General features: G+C 38.0%; 1 protein-coding gene across 1 annotated transcript in view; it reads right to left on the bottom strand.

Moving 5' to 3' along the window:
• Positions 1-4,617: 4,617 nt before the first annotated feature.
• DYNC1I1 (dynein, cytoplasmic 1, intermediate chain 1) overlaps positions 4,618-22,580 on the bottom strand; it is a 380,358-nt gene continuing 362,395 nt past the window's right edge. The window contains exon 17 of the mRNA XM_010839743.1: positions 4,618-5,270. Coding sequence (XP_010838045.1) covers positions 5,160-5,270 — 111 coding nt within the window. The 3' untranslated portion in view covers positions 4,618-5,159. The remainder of the gene's footprint in view (positions 5,271-22,580) is intronic.

Consider the following 22,580-nt stretch of genomic DNA (forward strand, 5'->3'; position numbering starts at 1 on the left):
ACTGATTCAAATGTATTCTTTTTAATGGCTGAGTAATACTCCATTGTATATATGTACCACAGCTTTCTTATCCATTCATCTGCTGATGGACATCTAGGTTGCTTTCATGTCCTGGCTATTATAAACAGTGCTGCGATGAACATTGGGATACACGTGTCTCTTTCAATTCTGGTTTCCTCAGTGTGTATGCTCAGCAGTGGGATTGCTGGATCAAAAGGCAGTTCTATTTCCAGTTTTTTAAGGAATCTCTAGACTATTCTCCATAGTGGCTGTACTAGTTTGCATTCCCACCAACAGTGTAAGAGGGTTCCCTTTTCTCCACACCCTCTCCAGCATTTATTGCTTGTAGATTTTTGGATCGCAGCCATTCTGACTGGCGTGAAATGGTACCTCATAGTAGTTTTGATTTGCATTTCTCTGATAATGAGTGATGCTGAGCATCTTTTCATGTGTTTGTTAGCCATCTGTATGTCTTCTTTGGAGAAATGTCTATTTAGTTCTTTGGCCCATTTTTTGATTGGGTCATTTATTTTTCTGGGATTGAGCTGTAGGAGTTGGTTGTATATTTTTGAGATTAGTTGTCTGTCAGTTGCTTCATTTGCTATTATTTTTTCCCATTCTGAAGGCTGTCTTTTCACCTTGCTTATAGTTTCCTTTGTTGTGCAGAAGCTTTTAAGTTTAATTAGGTCCCATTTGTTTACTTTTGCTTTTATTTCCAATATTCCGGGAGGTGGGTCACAGAGCATCCTGCTGTGATGTATGTCAGAGAGTGTTTTGCGTATGTTCTCCTCTAGGAGGCTATGTCTTCTTATAACCTTGTTCTGAACTCCACATAGTATCATTTCCCCCAAATTTGCCCATATTCCCCCATTACACATCCCAGATTCTTCATGGGACCGTGTCACACAAGAAGTGGGAGACTCTCTTGGAGACTGTACCGTGGTGGGATATACATGCATATGCGTGCGTGCTCAGTCGTGTCCCACTCTTTTTAACCCCATGGACTGTAGCCCGCTGGGCTTCTCTGTCCATGGGATTCCCCAAGCAAGAATACTGGAGTGGGTAACCATTCCCTTCTCCAGGGGATCGTCCCAACCCAGGGATTGAACCTGCATCGGCAGGTGGGTTCTTTACCACTGGGAAGGCATACAGGCATGTAAGCTCTCACAGTTCTTCATGTGCCTATGACAAATGACTAGCCTTCGAAGTTTTCATATTCCTGACGCATTGACTCATTCAGACGATTGTCTGTAGCAACTCATGGGTTACTGATTTGTTCCACGATCCTTTAGCTTATGTTTGAGAAGCTTTTTTCCCCAGTACTTTTCATTGGATTGCTTTTTAAAAAGAATTTTATTATAGATGATTTACAATGTTGTGTTTCAGGTGTATAGCAAAGTGATTCAGTTATAAATGTATTTATCCTGTTTTAGATTCTTTTCTCATATGTTATCACAGAATATTGGGTAGAGTGCTGTGTTATACAGTAGGTATTGGTTATTATTGGTTATCTATATTAGTAGTAGTGTATATATGTTCGTCCCAAGCTCCTGATTTATTCCTCCCCCCTCCGTGTTCCCCTTTGTGTTTTCCATCTGTTTTTGTAAGTGTCATTGTTTAATTTTTTTAAATTAGACCCTACATATGAGAGAGCATATGATATGTGTCTTTCTCTGTCAGACTTACTCATTTGGTATAGGAATCTCTAGGTCCATCCATTTTGCTACTCTTGGCATTATTTCATTCTTTTTAATGGGTGAGTGATATTCTGTTGTATGTGTATACTTCATCTTCTGTTGATGGACATTTAGGTTACTTCCATGTCTTGGCTATTATAGTGCTGCCATGAACTATTTGTATATAGTGTGTATATGTATAATATTTTATCGATAGTGTGTATACATCAATCCCAATATCCCAATTTATCCCTCCCCCCCACCTTACCCCCTGGTGACTGTAAGTTTGTTTCTGCATCTGTAACTGTATTTCTGTTTTGTAGGTAAGTTGACTTATACCATGTATTTTTAGATTCCACATATAAGTGTATGCACCACATCTGTATGCATTCCTCTGTTGATGGACATTTAGGCTGCTTCCATGTCATGGCTATTGTAACCAGTGCTGCAATGAACACTGAGGTGGGTGTATCTTTTCAAATCATGATTTTCTCTGGATATATGCCCAGGAGTCGGAGAAGGCAGTGGCACCCCACTCCAGTACTCTTGCTTGGAAAATCCCATGGACAGAGGAGCCTGGTGGGCTGCAGGCCATGGGGTCGCAAAGAGTCGGACACGACTGAGCAACTTCCTTTTCACTTTTCACTCTCATGCACTGGAGAAGGAAATGGCAACCCACTCCAGTGTTCTTGCCTGGAGAATCCCAGGGATGGGGGAGCCTGGTGGGCTGCTGTCTATGGGGTCGCACAGAGTCGGACACGACTGAGGCGAGTTAGCAGCAATAGCAGCATGCCCAGGAGTAGGATTGCTACATCATGTGGTAAATCTACTTTTAGTTTTTTAAGGAACCTGCATACTGTTCTCCCTATTGGTTGTACTAATTTACATGCCCCCCCCCACACCTTTTTGAGCATTTATTGTTTGTGGATTTTTTTGACGATGGCCATCCTGAGTGATGTGATGCCTCATACCCCACTGTTGTTTTCAGTTTTGAAATGATTTTCATTTCTCTTAATGATGTTGATTATTGATTTTTGACCATCTATATGTCTTCTTTGGAGAAATGTCTGTTTAGATCTTTTGCCTATTTTTTGATTGGTTTATTTTTTTTGATGTAAGAGTTACATGAGCTGTTTATATTAATCCCTTATCAGTTGCTTCATTTGCAAATATTTTCTCCCAGTCTGTAGTCTGTGTTTTCATTTGGTTTATGGTTTCCTTTGCTGTGCAGAAGCTTTTAAGTTCAGTTAGTTCCCATTTGTTTATTTTTATTTTCATTATAATAGTAGCTGGATTTAAAAAAAAAGATACTGCTGCAATTTATGTCAGTGTTCTGCTTATGTTTTCCTCTAAGATTTTTATAGTATCCAGCCTTAGATTTAGATCTTTAATCCATGTTGAGTTTCTGTGTACAGCCTTAGGGAGTGTTCTGATTTCATTCTTGTACATGTGATTGTCCAGCTTTCCCAACGTTGCTTATTGATGAGACTGTCTTTTCTCGATTGTATATTCTTGCCTCTGTCGTAGATTAATTGATCAGAGATGCATGAGTTTATTTCTGGCCCTCTGTGCTGTTGCATTGAACTGTATTTCTGGTTTTGTCTACGTACTGTACTGTTTGGCTGAACGTAGCTTTGTAGTGTAGTGTGAAGTCAGGGAGTCTGATTTCTCCAGGGAGTCTGATCTCTCCAGTTCTGTTTTGCTTTATCAAGATTCTTTTGGCTATTTGGGGTCTTCTGTGTTTCCATACAAAAATTAAAAAATTTTTTGTTCTCATTCTATGAAAAATGCCATTGGTAATTTGACAGGGATTGCATTAAATCTGTAGATTGCCTGGGGTAGTATAATCATTTTGATTGATTATATATTGATTAAAAGAACCAATATGGTCAATATTGATTCTTCCAATCCAGAAACATGGTATCAGTATATCTTACCATCTGTTTATGTCTTCAATTTCTTCTATCAGGATCTTACAGTTTTCAGAGTACAGGTCTTCTGTCTCATTGGACTGTGGACTGTTTTTAAACCTATTTTAGACACTCATTTTATCTTTAAAAATATATATTAATAAAGAATTTTAATATTGATATACCTACCATATGACACTTAGAGAAAAAGCAATTATTTCAAAAGTAGAAGAAGTCTCACAGTTCAAGGAATCCCTACCAACAAAGCACCGTGGAAATTCTCTTCCTAAAACATCAAAAGCCTCTCTTCAAATAATTTTCACGACTCAACCACTATTTATTTTAATTCTCTCTTAAGCATGAAATGACTTTTTGGAAAAAAAATCCCATAAAGTTGTTTATAGACATGTTTCCTAGTCCAATAGTAGTATTCACTGTTTTTCGATTTATACGAGAAAATTATGTAATGTGGAGCATTCGGTATAGGTTCATCTTAACCCGTTCTTACGCCAATGCTTAAGATATTCTTTGGGTAAAGAGTGGTTCTGGAGGAGACAAGAAAGAGCTTTCCAGAAACATCACACATGTTCCTTCATAAAAATAATACCAGAGTCCTGGTTTAAAACCAGCCAGGTTGGCTGCCTGTAAATTCATTATCAGTCTTTAACATGGCTCTAATGGATCTCTCTTACCCCCTGGCCACAGCAGAATTTTAATCAGGCTTTTCCTAAGCAAAGGGTTTATCCACACTGGTGCAGACCTGGTTTGGAACATTTTATTGGCAACATTGGTGTCATATTTAGGAACCACAGACTTTTGTCAGACTGGGTTAGCTTGAATGACAAGTATCAATGATCAGCTATATTTGAAATATTGTTAAAGTACCTAGAAATAATAGGCATTAAAATTCATTCCATTCACTGCCAACAGACCTCTAAAGATTTCTTGTCCTCAGTGGAACCGGCATACTGTAATTGTTATTTGGAACTGAACGTAACCTCAACAGCAAGAGAGACAATGCAGTCCTCTCATTAGGCACATGCTCTAGGATCGTTTATTTTAATGCTTTCAAATAAATATGTTCCATGCAGCACACCACAATAAATAAGGAGCAGCAATGTTCTTCTAGTAAATCCATTCATAATGTGAGTCGCCGTGTAAAACACCACATCTCAAGTCTCTGGCCCTGTACCATAGCATGAAGCACACCACATCTGTACCTAATCATATCTGGCTTCATATGGATTTAATAGGACTATGCCAGGAGTGTGTGTAAGCACAAATTTAACCAGAGGTTTCCAGCTATTAAATACAGCTACTAAGTAGTTAAAAGGCAACAACTCAACCCAGAAAGGCTCCCACCCCGCTACCCCCATTTTTGAGACAGAAATGCTCTGGTGAATCTCAGGTCAGTGGACAGTACGGTGGGCTACACCTGGAATACGTGGAGCAAAGCTGGCACAGCATGGCCCTCAAAAGGCCATGGCAATACTGATACTGAATGAACACGAATACAAGCTGACTTGACCGCAGATGCTGAGCTCTAGGTCCAGGTGGGGACGGCTCACGTCCACTAGGCAGATAACTCAACGGCGCCCTCCTCCTCGCTGTCAGCTCTGTTAGCACGAATCTCCACGAGGGTCCTGGCAAATCGGGTCCACTCGTCATTGTGGGGAACTGCAAGCTGCAAAGCAAATGAACGGAAAATGGTCAACAAGCTAGCTTTTACACCGAAAGCCTTGAAGCCTGCATGACCGTTCCTCTTGAAACAGGTGATTCCCATGGAATGCAAAGGAAATCAGATATTCTTCCTTGAATCAGAGCTCTGAAATGCTGCTCTTAAACTGATAATTTAAAAGAATACTGTCACTCTCAGAAGCACAAACATGTGTGCGATTTATAAAACATTAAAAAACTTCTGTAAACTATACAGTTAATACAGTAGCCACATTACAGCACTTGCAGTCAGATGACCAGAATTACAGCGAACATGACAAATAAAAACTGTATTATTAGGACTTTGAAATGATGGTGGTATTGTCTAAGTCAATGTTACTGATCCTTTTTAAAAAGATGTTGCTAATGTGCCAGTATATATGACAAAAGTATAGTTTATATATACAAAGAAACCTTACTACTGTAATAAGATGCTTTGGCTTTTCTAGCAAGATCCTATGATGAAGCTGATGAGTAATAATAATAGTAACATTTATCAAAATTTCTGCTGTAAGTACTTGACATGATTTCTCCTCTTTCCTCACAGCAATCCTATGTTGGATAATCAGAGTATTTCCATGTTGCAGAAGAAGGTCAATTGAGGCACCAAGAGATCAACTCATCTTGCCAAAGTTGCCCAGCTTGCCAATATCCATGCCAATGTCATCTGGTATTTATATCCTTAGCCAGAATTCTATACAAACTCACCAAAAAGAGGGACTTATAATCCTATATATATCTTCTCCTGCGCACAATTGAGTAAGAAAAATTAATCCCATCTGACACAAAGCGCATGCATGAATTTTTGTGAGCTGAGTTGAAGGGTAATGATTTCTCTACATGGCATCCAAAGATGAGCTGTTTCGGTACCATGCAAGTGTTTGGAATAAAACAGAATTATTTGAAGATGAGGAGCAGGATCAAGTAGAAGTCCAAATGATTTTCATACAGAATACAATGTATTTCGACTGTAGAGCCATTTACTCAGAGGATTGCTGTGCAAGACGTAACCCATCTACAGATGCTGGTGCCGCACGTGCTATCCACATATTTCATAAACGTCAGTAACACACTCATCACAATCAGGGTGCATTTTCAAAAACAAGCAACTAAATCTGAACTCTGAGATCGCTTTTACAGCTGAAAAATTTCTTACTGTATAAAGCCAAACTTTTAGAACTTAACATTTTTATTACAGGGGCTGGTATTCTCAGATACGATCTATCCAAGACAACTTATTAAAGAGTCGTATCATCACCCTGCAAAGTACATCCTTCAGTGCAGGTTCTGGTCCTCAGGTGGTTTCAAGGATATAATTCTGCAAATGATACACAGGTGCTTGTTTTCTTAAACAACTTTTTTTGGGGTGCTTCTTTCTTATTTGTTATTTTGAGAAACGCAATACTAACAAGAACTCTGATTTAGTCACATGAGTGAGTTCTGAATGGTGCAACACTTACCTAGTTACTGAAATGAATCCACATTCCCGTTCAGACAGTGACACAAGTTCACAACAGTCTCGAACGGCAGTATTACCTCTTTGCTCAGTTCATTTGCTCTACTTTGAGTTCTTTTCCTGTGCTCCACTATTCTTCATTTTTCTCTTCAATTTTAGAAAATACTGCACTGGGGAAATGAAGTCCTTAAAATAAATTATATGAAAGAGCTAACAAAAAGCACGAGCAGAAATGGGTTACACCATATTTATATGAAAGCATAGGTCTACTCTCTGTCTCTTCTCCAACTCCTGACCAAGCACCCTCCACCCCAGTGAACCACAAAACAAAAAGCTCAGGAGGAGACAAACGCCAATTATGATAACATACTTATGAATTTGTCTCATAGAAGGTGAGAATCAAGCTAAATCTGAAATACCTCGTAACTTCACATAACATTAAATATTAGAAGAAAGCAGGTCTCACTAATAAAAGTGATATAGTCCAGGGGTTTGACTCCAAACAGAAAACTACCTTTATTTTTAGTTAAAATGGCACAAATTTGAGTTACTGTATGATGCTGTATGTAATGTTTTATTGACAGCAATGTATAGAAAATATATCCTACAAAAACCCCCAGGTCCATGTGTTTACAGTTTCATGTGGTGGTCATGGCAAGACTGTTAAGAAGCAACTCTAACAAACACTATGAGACATGAAGGGTTGACTTTGCAACCAGATCCAGTATGGGACAGAACTATCATTTATGACATCTGAAGCTGCACATGTAATTTCTTAAAAATGCATTTTTCAGAGGTCCTTTTCCTTTATTTAAGAAATCAAACTAGTAATTCTAGTATTTCTAATAATAAAGCATTCAATTTATATAAGTAGGTTTCACCAAAATTTTGAGGTTTTTTTTAAATTGAGGCATAGTTAAAAATTGTGCTAGTTTTAGTTGTACAGCAAAGCGATTTTTTTTTTCAAGCTTTTTTCCATTTTCCATTACTACAAAGTATAGAATATAGTTGTCCATGTTAATCAATAAATTTTTGTTGCTTAATTATTTTTATATATAGTAATTTCTATCTGTGAACCCCATACTTCTAATATATCCCTCTTCCCCCTTATCTTCCCTTTTGGTAACTTTGTTTTCTGTGTCTGAGTGTTTCTGTTTTGTATATACATTTATTTCTATCATTTTTTAGATTCCCACATTATGCAATATTATATTTTGTCTGGCTTACTTCACTTAGCATAATAATCTCTTGGTCCATCATGTTGCTACAAATGGCATTATTTCATTCTTTTTTTATAGCTAAGTTATATTCTGGCCTGGAGAATGCCATGGACTTCGCAGAGAGTCGGACACGACTGAGCGACTTCACTTTCACTTTATATTCCATTATATATCTATACCATTTTTTTCTTTATCCATTCATTTGTCAATGGACATGTACATTGCTTCCTTGTCTTGGCTACTGTAAACAGTGCTGCTATGAACACTGGGGTGCATGTATCTTTTTCAATTAGAGTTATGTTTTTCCAGATATATACCCAGGAGTGAGACTGCTAGATCATATGGTAACTATTTTTAGTTTTGTTTTTTAAGGAAACTCTATACTGTTTTCCATAGTTTCCACACCAATTTACATTCCCACCAACTTTGTTGGAAGGTTCCCTTTTTTCCACACCCTCTTCAACTTTTATTTTTACTCTTTGATGCCCATTCTGATCATTGTGAGATAATAATATCTAGTTGTGGTTTGATTTGCATTTTTCTTAAAATTAGTGATGTTGAGCACTTTTTCAATGTGCCTATATAGCCATCTGTCTGTCTTCTTTGGGGAAAAATCCCCATTTTTAAATTTTTTTTTATTTTTTGGATACTAAGTTATATGAGGTGTTTGTATACTTTGGCTATTACACCTCTCTCAGTCACAGCATTTGTAAATATTTTCTTCCATTCCTTGCTGTGCAGAAGTTTAAGTCTCATTAGGTCCCATTTGTTTATTTTTGTTTTTATTTCTACTGCCTTGGGGGACTGATCTAAGAAAATATTACTGCGATTTGTGTCAGAAAATGTTTTGCCTATGTTCTCTTCTAGGAGTTTTATGGTGTCATATATTTAATTCTTTAAACTATTTTGGATTTATTTTTTATATGGTATGAGGGAACATTCTGATGTCATTGATGTACATGCTGTCCAGCTTTTGGTGAAGAGACCATCTTTTCTCCATTGATTCTTCTTACTGCCTTTGTTACAGATTCACAGTAGATGTGTGGGTTTATTTCTAGACTTGCTCTTCTGTTCCCCTGACCTATGTCTATTTTTGTGCCAACACTATCTGTTTTTTTGATTACTGTAGCTTTGCGGTATAGCCTGAAGTCTGGAAGGGAGGTCTCCTGCTTTGTTTTTCCTCAGTTTTGCTTTGACAATTCTAGGTCTTTGGGGATTCCCATATCAGTTTTACAATTATCCGTTCTAGTTCTGTGAAAAACGTCATGGGTATTTTGATAGGGACTGTATTAAATCTATAGGTCGCTTTGGATAGTATGGCCATTTAAACAATATTAAATCTTCTAACCCAAGGGCATAGGATATCTTTCCATTTCTTTGAATCATCTTCAGTTTCCTTTATCAATATTTTATAGGTTTCAGTATATAGATCTTTCACCTCCTTTGTTAAGTTTATGCCTAGGTATTTTATATATAAATATGTTTTATTTACATATAATTTTTTTTTTTTTGGCCACACTGCACAGCTTGCAGGATCTTAATTCAACAGCCTGGGCTTGTGAAAGTACAGTCATAACCACTGGACTGCCAGGAAATTCTTCATAGGTACTTTTGATGTGATTTTAAATGTGATTTTTTTTTTTTTTACTTTCTTCTTCAGTATATAGAAATGTAACAGATTTCTGTATTAATTTAAAATGAGTTTTAGCAAATTTAAAAGTTTTTGATAAAAATATACCCTACCATAGAACTTACATGTGACTTTTTTTCCATAGTGGTGGAAATAACAGTCCTTAAAAATGCAGATTCACCCTCATAAAATGTTTCACCATATTCTAACATAGCTCGCTGTCTTTTTTATCTGTGAAACTTTCACTTAGGTTGGGAAAATATTAGAAGTTTTCTTTCTTTTGATTATTTTGCCAAACATTTTCCTCACTAGAAATGTTAGTTTGCTTTGCTTGATTAGTACAGGATGAAAACAAAATTGCTTCTAGAAACTTAAATTTATCTACCTCACTCTATTACACTTTTTCATCCAGCTGACAATAAAAACAAGATCATCGTAATGTTAGATTTAGAAGGTGAGCTGTATATTGCCCCGTTTTTAGAATTAAATGTCACTATCAGGAAGCACTTTAAGTATAATCTTAGCTTGAATGTGTGAATGTGTATTCACAGGTTGTATCCACACCCAAAGTTAATAATTTCTGCCATTTTAATACTTGTAGGTAAGACCAAACAGGTGTCCTAACAAACAAGACCACCACTCTTTTCATTTTAAACAGCATCTGTCTGGACAGAATCGTGTCCTTCTTACCCTTGGCAGCTCCTAACTCTTATCCTGAGCGCAAACGCATTTGAAACTTTGTCTAGGAGACTTTTAATCCAGTAATGCCTTAATCATTAAGCAAGTGAAAAATCTCTGTCATGTTTCCTGGGCAAAAAGACTGCTGTCATGCCCTTCTCACTAGCATATATATGTCTTTTTAATAATGATTTCAGCGTGGACTGAGTACTAACTATACGCCAGACACTAGGGTAGGACTGAAGATATAATGGTTAATCATTCTGGCATATGAAGACAATGCATATTAATTACCATGTTTTCTTAGGTCAAAATGTGGGAATACTGGCATCTTTTTTTTTTTTTAAACTTCACTGACATTCAGAAAGTGAAGTACTTGAAAATTTACCTTCTTACAGTGACAACTGCAACATTCCCTGGGATGTGCTGTGTGTCACGCAAATAGTGGGGAAGCAAATAGCATGTTAATGACATGGTTTCAGCATCTCTTCAAAGTTCTATCAAGGCATTAAAGGCTAAATCTAGACCACCACTATAGATTGCACCCCTCCCCCCCCACTGGAAAACACTAGTTTAGAATAATTTTCAAACAACTGACATTTCTGATAGGAAAAATATTCATAAGTTTCTATTGGTGATGAGTAATTTCAATTAAACATGAGAACTGGGAAGCAAATAGCCTAGTTATATCAAAGGACACCATAAAAAAGAGATTGTAAAAATTGAGCAGTATTGTACTGAATCAAAGTGGATCTGGAAACATTTTCTGCCTTCAGATTCATCTGCCAAAGTCCACAACCCAGGTCAGAGATGACTCAGATTTTCCTACTGCTTCATAATCAGGGTTCACCAATATCTAGTCCACCCCCAACCCCCAACTGTATGACTGTTTTCTAACTTTTCGCTAAATGTATAAAGCATTTTTATGCCAAAAGCACTCAGGGTGCTGATTCCTGAAATAACAAAATTTTAGCTCTAAGAGTAAATGCCTTTTAAAGGAGATGACCATATATTTACAGCTGAGGAAACTAAGGCAAAGGCAGTTTCTGAGGTAGCAATTTGGCCTTACGGAGGGGGTAACACGAACCTTAGATTTGCACAGGAAGCTTCTGTCCTGCTCTCAGCTTGCTTAGTGGCCATGGTCAGGCACCTAACCTCTCATTGCCTCAACTGTAATAGAGATAATGGCATCTGACCCACGTATCAGCAGAGATGTGGAGAGGATGAGAAAGGTAATCTAATGGAGAACCATGAGCTCAACACAGAATAGCCATGCATTCTTTTTCTCTGAACACTCAGATTGCACATATTCCTAAAAATGATACATTAATATATTGAGTGGCATACATATCAATTCTATATTATTTTTGTGGCTCTGTTTTCCTTAGGAATTCTTTCGAATGTCTGCTATGTGAGGACTTTAAGGAACAGGCCTCTAACGGGTAGGAAATGGAAGGACAGGGAGCTCAGTGATTTGCTCCAGACCACGTAACTTGCCCCCAGTCAGTGGGGGGCAATCAGGAGCCTCACCCCTTCAGGGAATAAATGCCAGCATGCCATGGCAGAAGGGCAGGCAGGTCATGTGTTCTCAGTCACCTGCTAAAAGAGTCTAAATATTATTTTTAACCTTCTAAGGTTCCTGAAAGATGCACGGGTCAGAAATAAAAAGCAAAAGTTGTGGGGGAAACTCACGAAAATCTATCCTGTTCATGCTTCCCCTCCATCCCTCCAGTTCGGAGGCTGTCACCGGTCTGCCCTCCTCCCACACTGGAATGGGCCCCCCCACCCAGATCCTGCCCTGCCTTACCCCCAGCTAACTCTCTAGGCTAACCACTGTGCCACAGATTGCATAACTCGCTTTTGAGAATGGAGCCAGGAAGGACTTTTTTCAACCTCAGACATCATCCAGATATGATTTCTTTCACAGCTCTGCTAATAATTTGCTGTGTGTCCTTAGGAAATTTATGTCTCTAGCATCTCAGATCTTTCCTTCCTCATTTGTGAGAAAAGAATTCTGGCCACTAACTCCCAGGGCCACTGTGAAGATTAAATAAGACCTCCCCCCAAATATAAAGAGTTTAAGCTCAGTGTCTGGACATTACAAACCATGACTAAGGGTTGTTTGCCCTATATTTTTCCTTCTTAATGTTAATTCCCTCTCCTCCAATTGCTGTTGCTTCCTTTTTTCTTTCTTCCATTTCCTTCCATTCACCTATATAGAGCTGCGTATTTTTGGAAGTACACCTTAAATTTTATCACATTTGCTTTCTTAAAAGCCCACACAAATTACTTCCTAGACAGTCACACATTTAATAATAGCTAAGGTTTATGAACTGGGTGTGGGGAAAGGGTTCTTTCAGATCACAAGAAAAATCAGAGGATGCTTTGTTAATTTAAAAAATTAAATATAAAGTATAATTATTCCTTGTAAACATACACACACATGCATCTTTTCCACATATGACCAATACAGTTTTATCAAGCTATTTCCTTTTTATGGCACTTTCTTTAGTGGAATTCTACATTTTTAGCTCAAGTCGTAAGGCCTTGTAACCACTGAACATGCTGTTATAAAAATCAAATGACTTTTTATAACCAGGGTTAAACACACAAATATCATTCATGTGTCCCTTTTTATAAGCACATGGCTAACTATTCTGAACAGTCCTCAGTCAAGCCTCCCTCATTTGTTAGTAATTTTAAAGGGTTTATAGTACCTAGCAGCTGATTTTAAATAGCTGCATTATCTGCAGTAACTCCTACCAGCCCAATGCTATATTTTTTATGGTAAAAAATATCTCAGGCCTTGCTTAGTATAAAAGTAGGTTACTTTTTTAAAAAAAAAGCGTGGATAATTAAGACAAAAAGTGTTCCATGATTTCAGTTTATGATGCTTAATGTATCTGAGAAACCAAACAAAATGAACAGGACTCCAGGTTTCGGGATGAATATCCCATGGGTATGTGGTTCATCAGCGTCTTTGTAATCTTTCAATTAAACGGAGTCATTTTTTTTAAAAAGTCTGATTATGTTAACCATGGATTCCAAAGATCCATGACAATTCAGCTCCTGTATTAATCTAAAAATGAAAGTTTTCTTTAAAAATGATACCTTACAAATTACCTTTTCACTTTAATAAGCGTTGATTTTTTTGTTTGTTTGTTAATGCATTTACAGGAACTGTGGATATGAACATGGATTTCTATAGAACTGCTAAACCCTCCTAAGCTCTAAAAGCTTTTTTAAAAGTGCGATTATTAACGTCACCCCAGTTCAGGAGACTGCGGACTTACTGGTGTACAAACACACATCTGTGTTCAGAGGAAGCCTGTATTTTTTAGGACAATTCCCTCTGCCACACACACAGATGGAAGCAAAGTGGGAGGTAATAAGCAGTGAAACAGCCGTCGGAATGGAACGACCAAGCTCCACTGTATTTAACTCTCTGGAGAGTCTACCATCACTGGTAACAATGGATGAAACCACGAACCAAAATCCCAAGCCAGAATGCAGTGTACCGAGCACATAAATATACTAGAGTGCGTACTCTGCGGTAACTAAGTATTTACAGCCGGTTTAGAGCAGTCCAGAAAGTAGAAGTTCCATTCATCTCCGCTCTGTAGCATTTGCTATTACCAGTCAGTAGTTAAAATTTCTGTGAAATTTAGCAGCATGCTAACCCATGGGCGTCTGATGATATCTGACTATTTTTTGGTTAAGAAAGAATTTCTTTTATCTAAAAATCCCATCTAAGGGAACCCTCAGTCACTCATGAAGCTTGAGACCTTTCTGCTGAAGTTCTCTTCCTAGAATCTTTAAATGACTTTTATAGCATGTTTGTTAGAACAATACTTTTAAAAAATCCATTACCACCCAATTAAGGAAAGATATAAAGGTAGAACATAAAAGCCCAAAGTAAACAGTGACAAAGATGGGCCTCTATCAATTTCAATAAGCCAGCAAATGTCAAAGGAAATCATTTTAAACACTATTCTAAACGCTGTTCTTTAAAAAAACAAAATTGAACATTTAGAAATACTTTTCATGTTAAAATTTAGCATCATGGGATGCATGACAAAATTCTGAAGTTTTTACCTGAGAAGGGAAACAACAACAAAAAAAATCACACAGCTGAAAAAGAGTTAATTCACTAAGGCTTAAAGATGACCTTGCTCACATCCGTATTAAAATCTTGTCACCCTCGTCTTTAGAAATGTCTTAAGCATTATTTTTCTATTACTTTGAACCATCTATTTCTCTGTTCAAAAGATGGAAAAAAAATGCTAAAGACGTTTGACTGATGGGCAATAATGGAAAATAAACTTTTTAAACTTCATTACCACTATTTTTCCATAACACAAAAGACCAGGATGACGGGGAAGTGAAAGCGCATACATTACTCAAATTGATCTGTCATAGTAGCTGACTAAACGTATATCCTTTCTTTTTCTGATATTATTAACTATAGTTTTTCTAGTAAATTCCTAGCAACCACTGCATCTAAGCAGTTTTGACAAAAAAGAAGGCTTATTGCTAAACACCTTAAAAACATTTACCAAGGTAATAAAGGAAATGTCATTCCCTCCTACTGAATGTTTGGGCATAAAAGAGGTATTTGTATAATGTAGTTCATGATTTACCGTATCTATAGTGTCCAAAAAAAGCATAATGAAAAAGAAGCATTTTTCCAGTGGTTTAACAACTATTTGAGTCAACTGTTAGGCTTTTATTATGACTAGTGACCAACTGCTCACTTTTAAAAGCAAAGGAGAGAAGAGTAACTGGAATAGAGATTGGAGAGGAAGAACAAGCACTCTTTCTAAGTTTATGTTCTACATACCTTTTCCCCATGCAAATACAGTTATTTTTTCCTGGCCATCAATCTATAGACAAGTTGGAGGCTGCCGTCTGAGCACTTCACACAAGTACGCTTTTTCTTAACCTCCAACTTTCACCTGTGAAACATTCATTTACCTGTTTATTACTATTGAGTGCCTGTATGTGCCAGGCACTGTTCTAGGCCAGGTTATCCTGTTCAAATAGATGACAATAGGTAAGTATCTATGGACCTGTAGATGTGGCTCTCTAAAGATCAGAAAAACTCTAGTGAGGAATGTGATAAACCAGAGGAGGGCTGCCAGACCGATGAAAGGTTCTATCTAAATGTTGCAAAAGTACTGGCCGACCGTGAGGACAAAGATCAGAGAGAATTCCGGGCCACTGATCAGTTTTATCTGCCAGCCTAAACAGTAAGAGTGCAAAACTGCTCCTACAGTGTTAAGCTCTGATATTCCCTAAATGATAAATAATTCATGTTTTAAAATGGAAAAGATGTTCTGATAGCTGACAGTCTCAGAAATTCATGCAAACCTTTCATGAAAGTGGAATACAATGATTCATTCACTTCCTCACTTTGCAAGTCCAGCCTACATGGCATATAAATATTTATACACAAACATGTATAGGCAGATATTTGATTTCATATTCTATTTCAGATATACCAATAGTAACACACATACTTACAGAAGAAACAAATAACTCTTCATTTCTGTACAGGCCAGTGTTAATCTAGACTCATAAGATTGGAGCAGCTTCATGCCGTGATTTGAGGCTACTGTTCTAGGCAGAAATGTTTCAAGATAAAATTTAGCAGTTTTGAAATTCTATAACTAAACACAATTTTGTTAGACATAAAAAAAATTAACACTATAATTAATGACTGCCTCAGAATCCAAACGGCTATTGAAGATGACAGTTTGAAACCACAGAAGAATCATAAAGATGATTAATTATACAAACTAATACTTGTTTCAGAAGGTTTATATTCAGAGACCATTTATCACCAAAATGGGAATATATTAATCTCATTGAATATTGCAAATTACTATGCACACATTAATTTGGTTTTTATAAAATTAGATATTAGGGTTTTCTTTTCATTTAGTCAAGTACTCCGTAAAATATAAAAGTCATAAGTATTTTCTTATCAATTCAGAAAAAAAAGTGGCTTGAAAATTTATAAACTAATGCTACCTGAATAAGCACACTATTTATATAAGAATTAGTTTAATCATGGTCTTTAACATATGTAATTATCAAAATAGACCCACTGCTACTACATTTACTATAAGATGAATACTTATAACATTAATTGAAATACTTTCTTTTTAACATACTTTTCCTAGAAAAAAATCACGTTAACACTAAAATTATAATCATATATTTTAACCAGATGATTTTATTTCAAATACATATAATTTATTATGACAAGGAAATGAACTAATATATTATTTCAAAGTAGCTTATTTTATGTAATTATATTTATTAGCACCCCAAATCTGTCCATACAAATATGCCTTTGTGCTTTTTACTTAACTGCACAGGTTTGTGGCTAATAAACATTCAGGTTAAAAACACTAAGTATCTGGATTTTCAGTTTTTATCTGGATTTGGGCATCACATAAGTCTTTTCCATGGAGGGAAAAACCAAAAGAAGTGTTTAGCATTAGCGAAGGAAAAAACACTGTTTAACCCATGGAAGAATAAGCTAGCACTTAAAAGACCTTCTAGAGTCCAGAAACCTATGGCCACACTCGTTTAATGAGAAACACAAGTGTTCGGGGCAATTATAACTGGACTCCGGTGAGCTGAGCCTAGCTCAGCCCTTCCCTCCCCTCCCGGATGCTGCCAGAACTGAGCCACGCTATCGGGCTCCTCGTCGGCAGAGGATAATGGCTTTCATAAAGCACAATAATTAAATCGACTCATTTCAAGTGCAGTTCTTTTTCATTAAGGAACTCGTATTTGCATCAACCCCCAAATTTCAGTTTAACTTCGTATTTTGTCTTCTGCATGCCAGCCTTCCCCACAGAGGGGGATTATTTATATTCAGGGCATAAATTCCTGTGGAAAAGGGATGTGGGCCCTGTCCTACTGGAAAACGTGAAGTCATTCCACGAAGCGAACAATTATTGCCTCAGTGTAATCCACTTAAAAACCATACGTGTATTATTTAGTTTGCGTCTCTCAAACACTCTTTTAACTCCCAACACGTCCAGTTTATCAGGTGCTACTATGCTGAACAGCGATTTAAAGTACAAGGGAAATGGCTCACGGAATCCCTTTTTCTTCTTGCTCTAGCTGTCTGTGAGAACGGCTGCAGGCACTTTTATAGCCCCTGTACATTACACCTTGACCACCATTCTAAAGTATCTTGCATAGGTCATTTTTCCTACTGGGATTCCAAGTAGAATTTTCATTCCAGTTTTTAATTGTAGCTTTAAAATAGATTCAGATGAACGTTTAAAACCACGCTTTAGCGACTGCGTTTGATCTCATATTCTCCTTTTTCCCTTCCAAGATTTTTTAAGGCCCTTTTAACATATTGACAAGTGTCAAATTTACTGCATTTGTTCCAATTTGTATAAGATGACTGCCTTTCTTTTGGCCTCCAAGAGTCACAGCAAACAAGGCACACGAAATGGTGCCAGAGCTCAGGGTTAAAATTTAAAGATTAATACACCTTCCCTTAGATAATGAGTAAATGGGGTACTAAACAGAGAAAGCCAGGGCAATAAGACCTCCTCATCTCCCAAATTACAGTTTTCCAGTTGCTGTTTTATTTTTCCAACTCTACTTTCAGCCGAAATGATTTTGGAATTTTATCATTTTGACTACTGTAGGAATAAAATCAGGGATCTGAAACTTATGGCATATTTATCCCAACTGAAAACAAAATCTTCCCTAGAAGAGGTTAATGGAAAAAGAAATAAATAGGAGGTAGAAGATAAACTGCTTCTTTCACAACTGGGGCTGCAAACAGCATTCTAACTAATTCAGATAAGCAGCAAGCATAGTTGTTAGGGGATATTTATGACAGCTGCATCTGTGTGACTGCACTGAAGCATTAACAATGGCAGCAGGCTTTCTGTAAAACACATCGGCGAGAGAGACAGGTAGCGAGGCTGGTTATCAATCATCAGGACACGTGAATAATTCTACACTCACTGGCCCATGTGCCGTTAAAATCAGCTTTCTCTCTCTATATATAGAAAACCTTGCTATTTGGTAAAGAGCCTTGGCCGTGAGTAATTCTTATTTTTAATTCTTAAGAATATGTGTGTTCACACATCATTTTTGAAAAACCCAACAATGATTAACAGGTCTGAAGAAGAATACACTCGACATGTTCAGGTTATATTTGTAGTTAATTTATGACTTGTTATCTTACTCATCTTTCAATTAATTGAATGGGATCACACAGCTCCAAAACAGATGGTGTCCCATAGTTTGGGGAGCAAAATCTTGCAAACTTACTCAAGTGCTGGGCTCATTTTAAAATTTAGATCTTCGAATTTTAAGTGGTACATGCAACCACTGTCTATTTAAGTAACTTTTGAGATGCATGAATAGAATAAAAATTATAGCCAAATAATAAAATGGGTCTTCTCTTTCAAGGAATTCATATAACTTCCATTTATGCTAATGGGAGGTAAGCACCTGCTCTGCAAAGAAAATAGACCCCTATCTGTGAAAATAAATGTGTACAGTGTATTTTCCAGATACAATGCCAAAATGAAACAACCAAAAACGTATGCTGTATAAACAAAGCATCATGTGGCCTACCTGAAAACACTGCATTTTATATTTTACCTCCTTACTCATAGGCTTTGAGATGTTACTCATGCCTTTGCCATTTAAATGTAACAAGAAAAAAAAAAAAAAAAAGGATGGACAGACTCAATCCGGTGATTTCAGTGAGCGCACACACAATCCCCTGTTTACCCCTTCAGAAGTTCATAATAAATCGCATCAGTAAATCTGGATCCGAGCCACTGCTCTCTGCCATCATCTTAAAAGTCATGGAGGACAACTGTACATAATAGAGGTGGGCACGATCATGGGGGCACTGTGCTGGGACTCCCTGCAGCAGCTGCACCTCGGCTGGGACAGGAGATGAGGCAGACGGTTGTTAATGCTGGTGACACCGAGTCCCTTTCTGCAGTGCCCTCTGGTTGAGAGTCAGGTCCCACAGGAAGGCACATCGACCTGGACTTGAATGGAGCTGTCTCCACTGGGAGTCACAGAAGTCTCCTTTCAGGGGACAGAGAAAGGCTGTCCCTCTCAACTCCACCTGAAGGTAGGTATCATAGAGCTCGCTCCCTTATTACACTCTCAGTTAAAATTATGTGATCAAAAGAGGGTTGTGGGGAGGGGAACTAGAATATCCACCAAATACCCAAATATCATGATACTGAGAATGTGGAAATATTGCTCTTCTCATCCAACATTTTAAAATAGTCCTAAGGAATGTGGAAATATTGCTCTTCTCATCCAACATTTTAAAATAGTCCTAAGGAATAGGTAATAACAATACTGGGCTTCTCGGGTGGCACAGTGAGAAAAATATCCGCCTGCCAATGCAGGAGACACGGGTTCAATCCCTGTGTGGGGACGATGCCCTCAAGAAGGAAATGGCAACCCACTGCATTATTCTTGCCTGGAGAATCCCATGGACAGAGGAGCCTGCCAGGCTACAATCCTTGGGGATTAGATCCGACTGAGCATGCATGCGTGCATGCAAAGAGTAGGTAATAATATCATACAGCAGGTATGACGTTTAGCCACCTCTCTAAAGATTTCTCTTTCCTAATGGTCTACATCAAGACCAGAACTTTTCATTTCTGATTTGTACTGTGAGGGTACTGAAAGCAATACTCTCCTGGACCAGACTGAATACAGAGTCTGAGGGACCCAGTGCAACCTGGAAACATGAGGCACCTTGCTGGAAAATGTCTGAACAACTGCAGGACGATGACAGCAGAGCTTTAAACCAAGCTCAGGGCTCCTCTTGGAGAAGGCAATGGCACCCCACTCCAGTACTCTTGCCTGGAAAATCCCATGGACAGAGGAGCCTGGTAGGCTGCAGGCCATGGGGTCACGAAGAGTCGGACACAACTGAGCGACTTCACTTTCACTTTTCACTTTCATGCATTGGAGAAGGAAATGGCAACCCACTCCAGTGTTCTTGCCTGGAAAATCCCAGGGACGGCGGAGCCTGATGGGCTGCTGTCTCTGGGGTTGCACAGGGTCAGACACGACTGAAGCGACTTAGCAGCAGCAGCAGGGTTCCTCTGCATGGGGCCCTGCGAGACGACAGCACAGGTAAAGCCAGCCTTGCTCTAAAACAGGACCTTAGAGAAAGAGAGCCTGCTTTCTCCACAGCCTAACAGAAGATTCGGTCAAGAACACCACGGGAGAACAAGCGTGAGATGTCCTCTGGCAGACAAGACACCCATCTGATGTACTGAGGTCCAAGAAAATGGATCAACAGAGTGTCCTCTCAAAACTACCATTAACCCTCATATACAGATTGTATTATAACGCTTACCTGAAAGTGTTTCATCTTCTTCCTAGAAGGTTCCACAGGCCAGGTTTTCTATCCAAAGGCCAGCGTGACTCTGGTGATGGGTTTCGTTCTAATGGGGACTGGAGGACCAATTTTGAATACAGATAATGGGAGCACAGTTTCTGGGCAGTCTGATCCTCAATGACATCCTTTTTCTTTTCCTCTATATTTTCTTCCTTTGAAAATCACTTCCTGCTCAAACCCCTTCTCCTTTGTCAGCAGTGCACCGGTATTCGATTTGACCTTGAATTTCAGATGGGCCAGGTTGCTGTAAAGGCACTCTGTCTGGCTTTCCACAATGTGGGTGATTACAGAGGCTGGCGGGGTACTGTTTACGGGGTGCCCTTCTCTTCTAAGGGGCGTCCCTGGTGGCTCAGATGGTAAAGAATCCGCCTGCAATGTGGGAGACTGGGGTTCGATCCCTGGGTTGGGAAGATCCTCTGGAGAAGGGAATGGCAACCTGCTCAAGTATTCTTGCCTGGGGAATCCCAAGGACAGAGGAGCCTGGCAGGCTACACTCCATGGGGTCGCAAAGAGTTGGATGTGACCAATACAATGACATTTATGGACAGTTACGCTCCGTCAGTTCCAGGTTGGTGAACGAGACAATAGTAATTACCGTCATGGCAGTATCTCCCATGATCTACCAGCTTTCCCAAGTGGGCTTCTGCTAAACTTAGCTGTTGGAAAGTCATCTTTCCCTTCAGTACATGGAACTCTACAGATTTGGTCTTCAGAAACTTAGAACAGGATATTAGGACAGAAAAGTACCCCTTTATTTCTCCCCCAAAACACATGAGATAAATTTGTAAATACGTTACAAAAATACTCAGGAAAATATATACTTTCAGCAAAATTCTGTTGTAAAGTCTGGGTTTTTCTGAGCTATAGATGACTTTTTATAGGATCAAACAATACAGAAGGAACTGTTTGAATATATAAGCCTATCCTGATTTTTGGTCCTTCAGAAAAAGGCTAGAAGATTACAATAGCTTCTCTCAATAAAATTGTAGAACAGTTTTTTTCCTGGTAGTAAATTTGTAGGGATAAACAACCCTACAAATAGTTGGGCCTATTATATGTCACAGAGATTTTTCTATAGCCTGTCTAGACTCCAGACAATAGGTGAGACCGGCCTCGAGTTGCAGACATTTCTATAGTCTGTAATGTCACTTAGAAAAGCAAGGGCAATAATACCAAAATGAAAACCAGCCTGACCTGCTAGTGCGATAGAGGAAATATGAGTGTAACAACACTATACAATTTAGAAATGACGACAACAATGTAGGAAGAAGTTTTAGCAGCCACATATCAGTCAAAGCAATTTTCAAAATCAAATATACTCCCAAAATATGAGTCATATTCAAGTAATTCTGTCCCATGGCTATATTATAACTTATTGCAGTAAATCCTGTATACATGTTATGCTGTATTTTCTTATTGCCTAAAGGTGGTGTGTGTGAATGTATATTACATGTATATATGAATTATGTGTATATATGAATTATGTGTGGTCAACATACACATTTTTCAAAATGCCTTACTTTAAATAAACCAGACTGTCGAACTATTATGCTTTCCAGTCCTGTTGGATAAAGTAATGTTGTATATACTCCTAAAAGAGTTAAGGAATGTTACATATAACAAGCAAGGGAGGTAGAGAAAGGAGTTTTTAAGTTTCATCTATTTTCTACCATTTCATCTCTGAGCACGTCTGTTTTCTCTGCTGCAATTATACCCATTATAAACAAAGGAAAGAGAGAAACTTCTTTGTTTCTTAATATTTCCCTTCTTTCCTACCTCTCAAATTTTTTAAACAAATGAACCAATGTAGAATGCATGTTTTTGCTGCTTAGTTTTATTTTGATGAAGACCATGAAAAAGAT

This window comes from Bison bison, unplaced genomic scaffold (genome assembly GCF_000754665.1).
Source record: "Bison bison bison isolate TAMUID 2011002044 unplaced genomic scaffold, Bison_UMD1.0 scf7180017864134, whole genome shotgun sequence".
In the NCBI taxonomy this organism is placed as follows: Eukaryota; Metazoa; Chordata; class Mammalia; order Artiodactyla; family Bovidae; genus Bison; species Bison bison.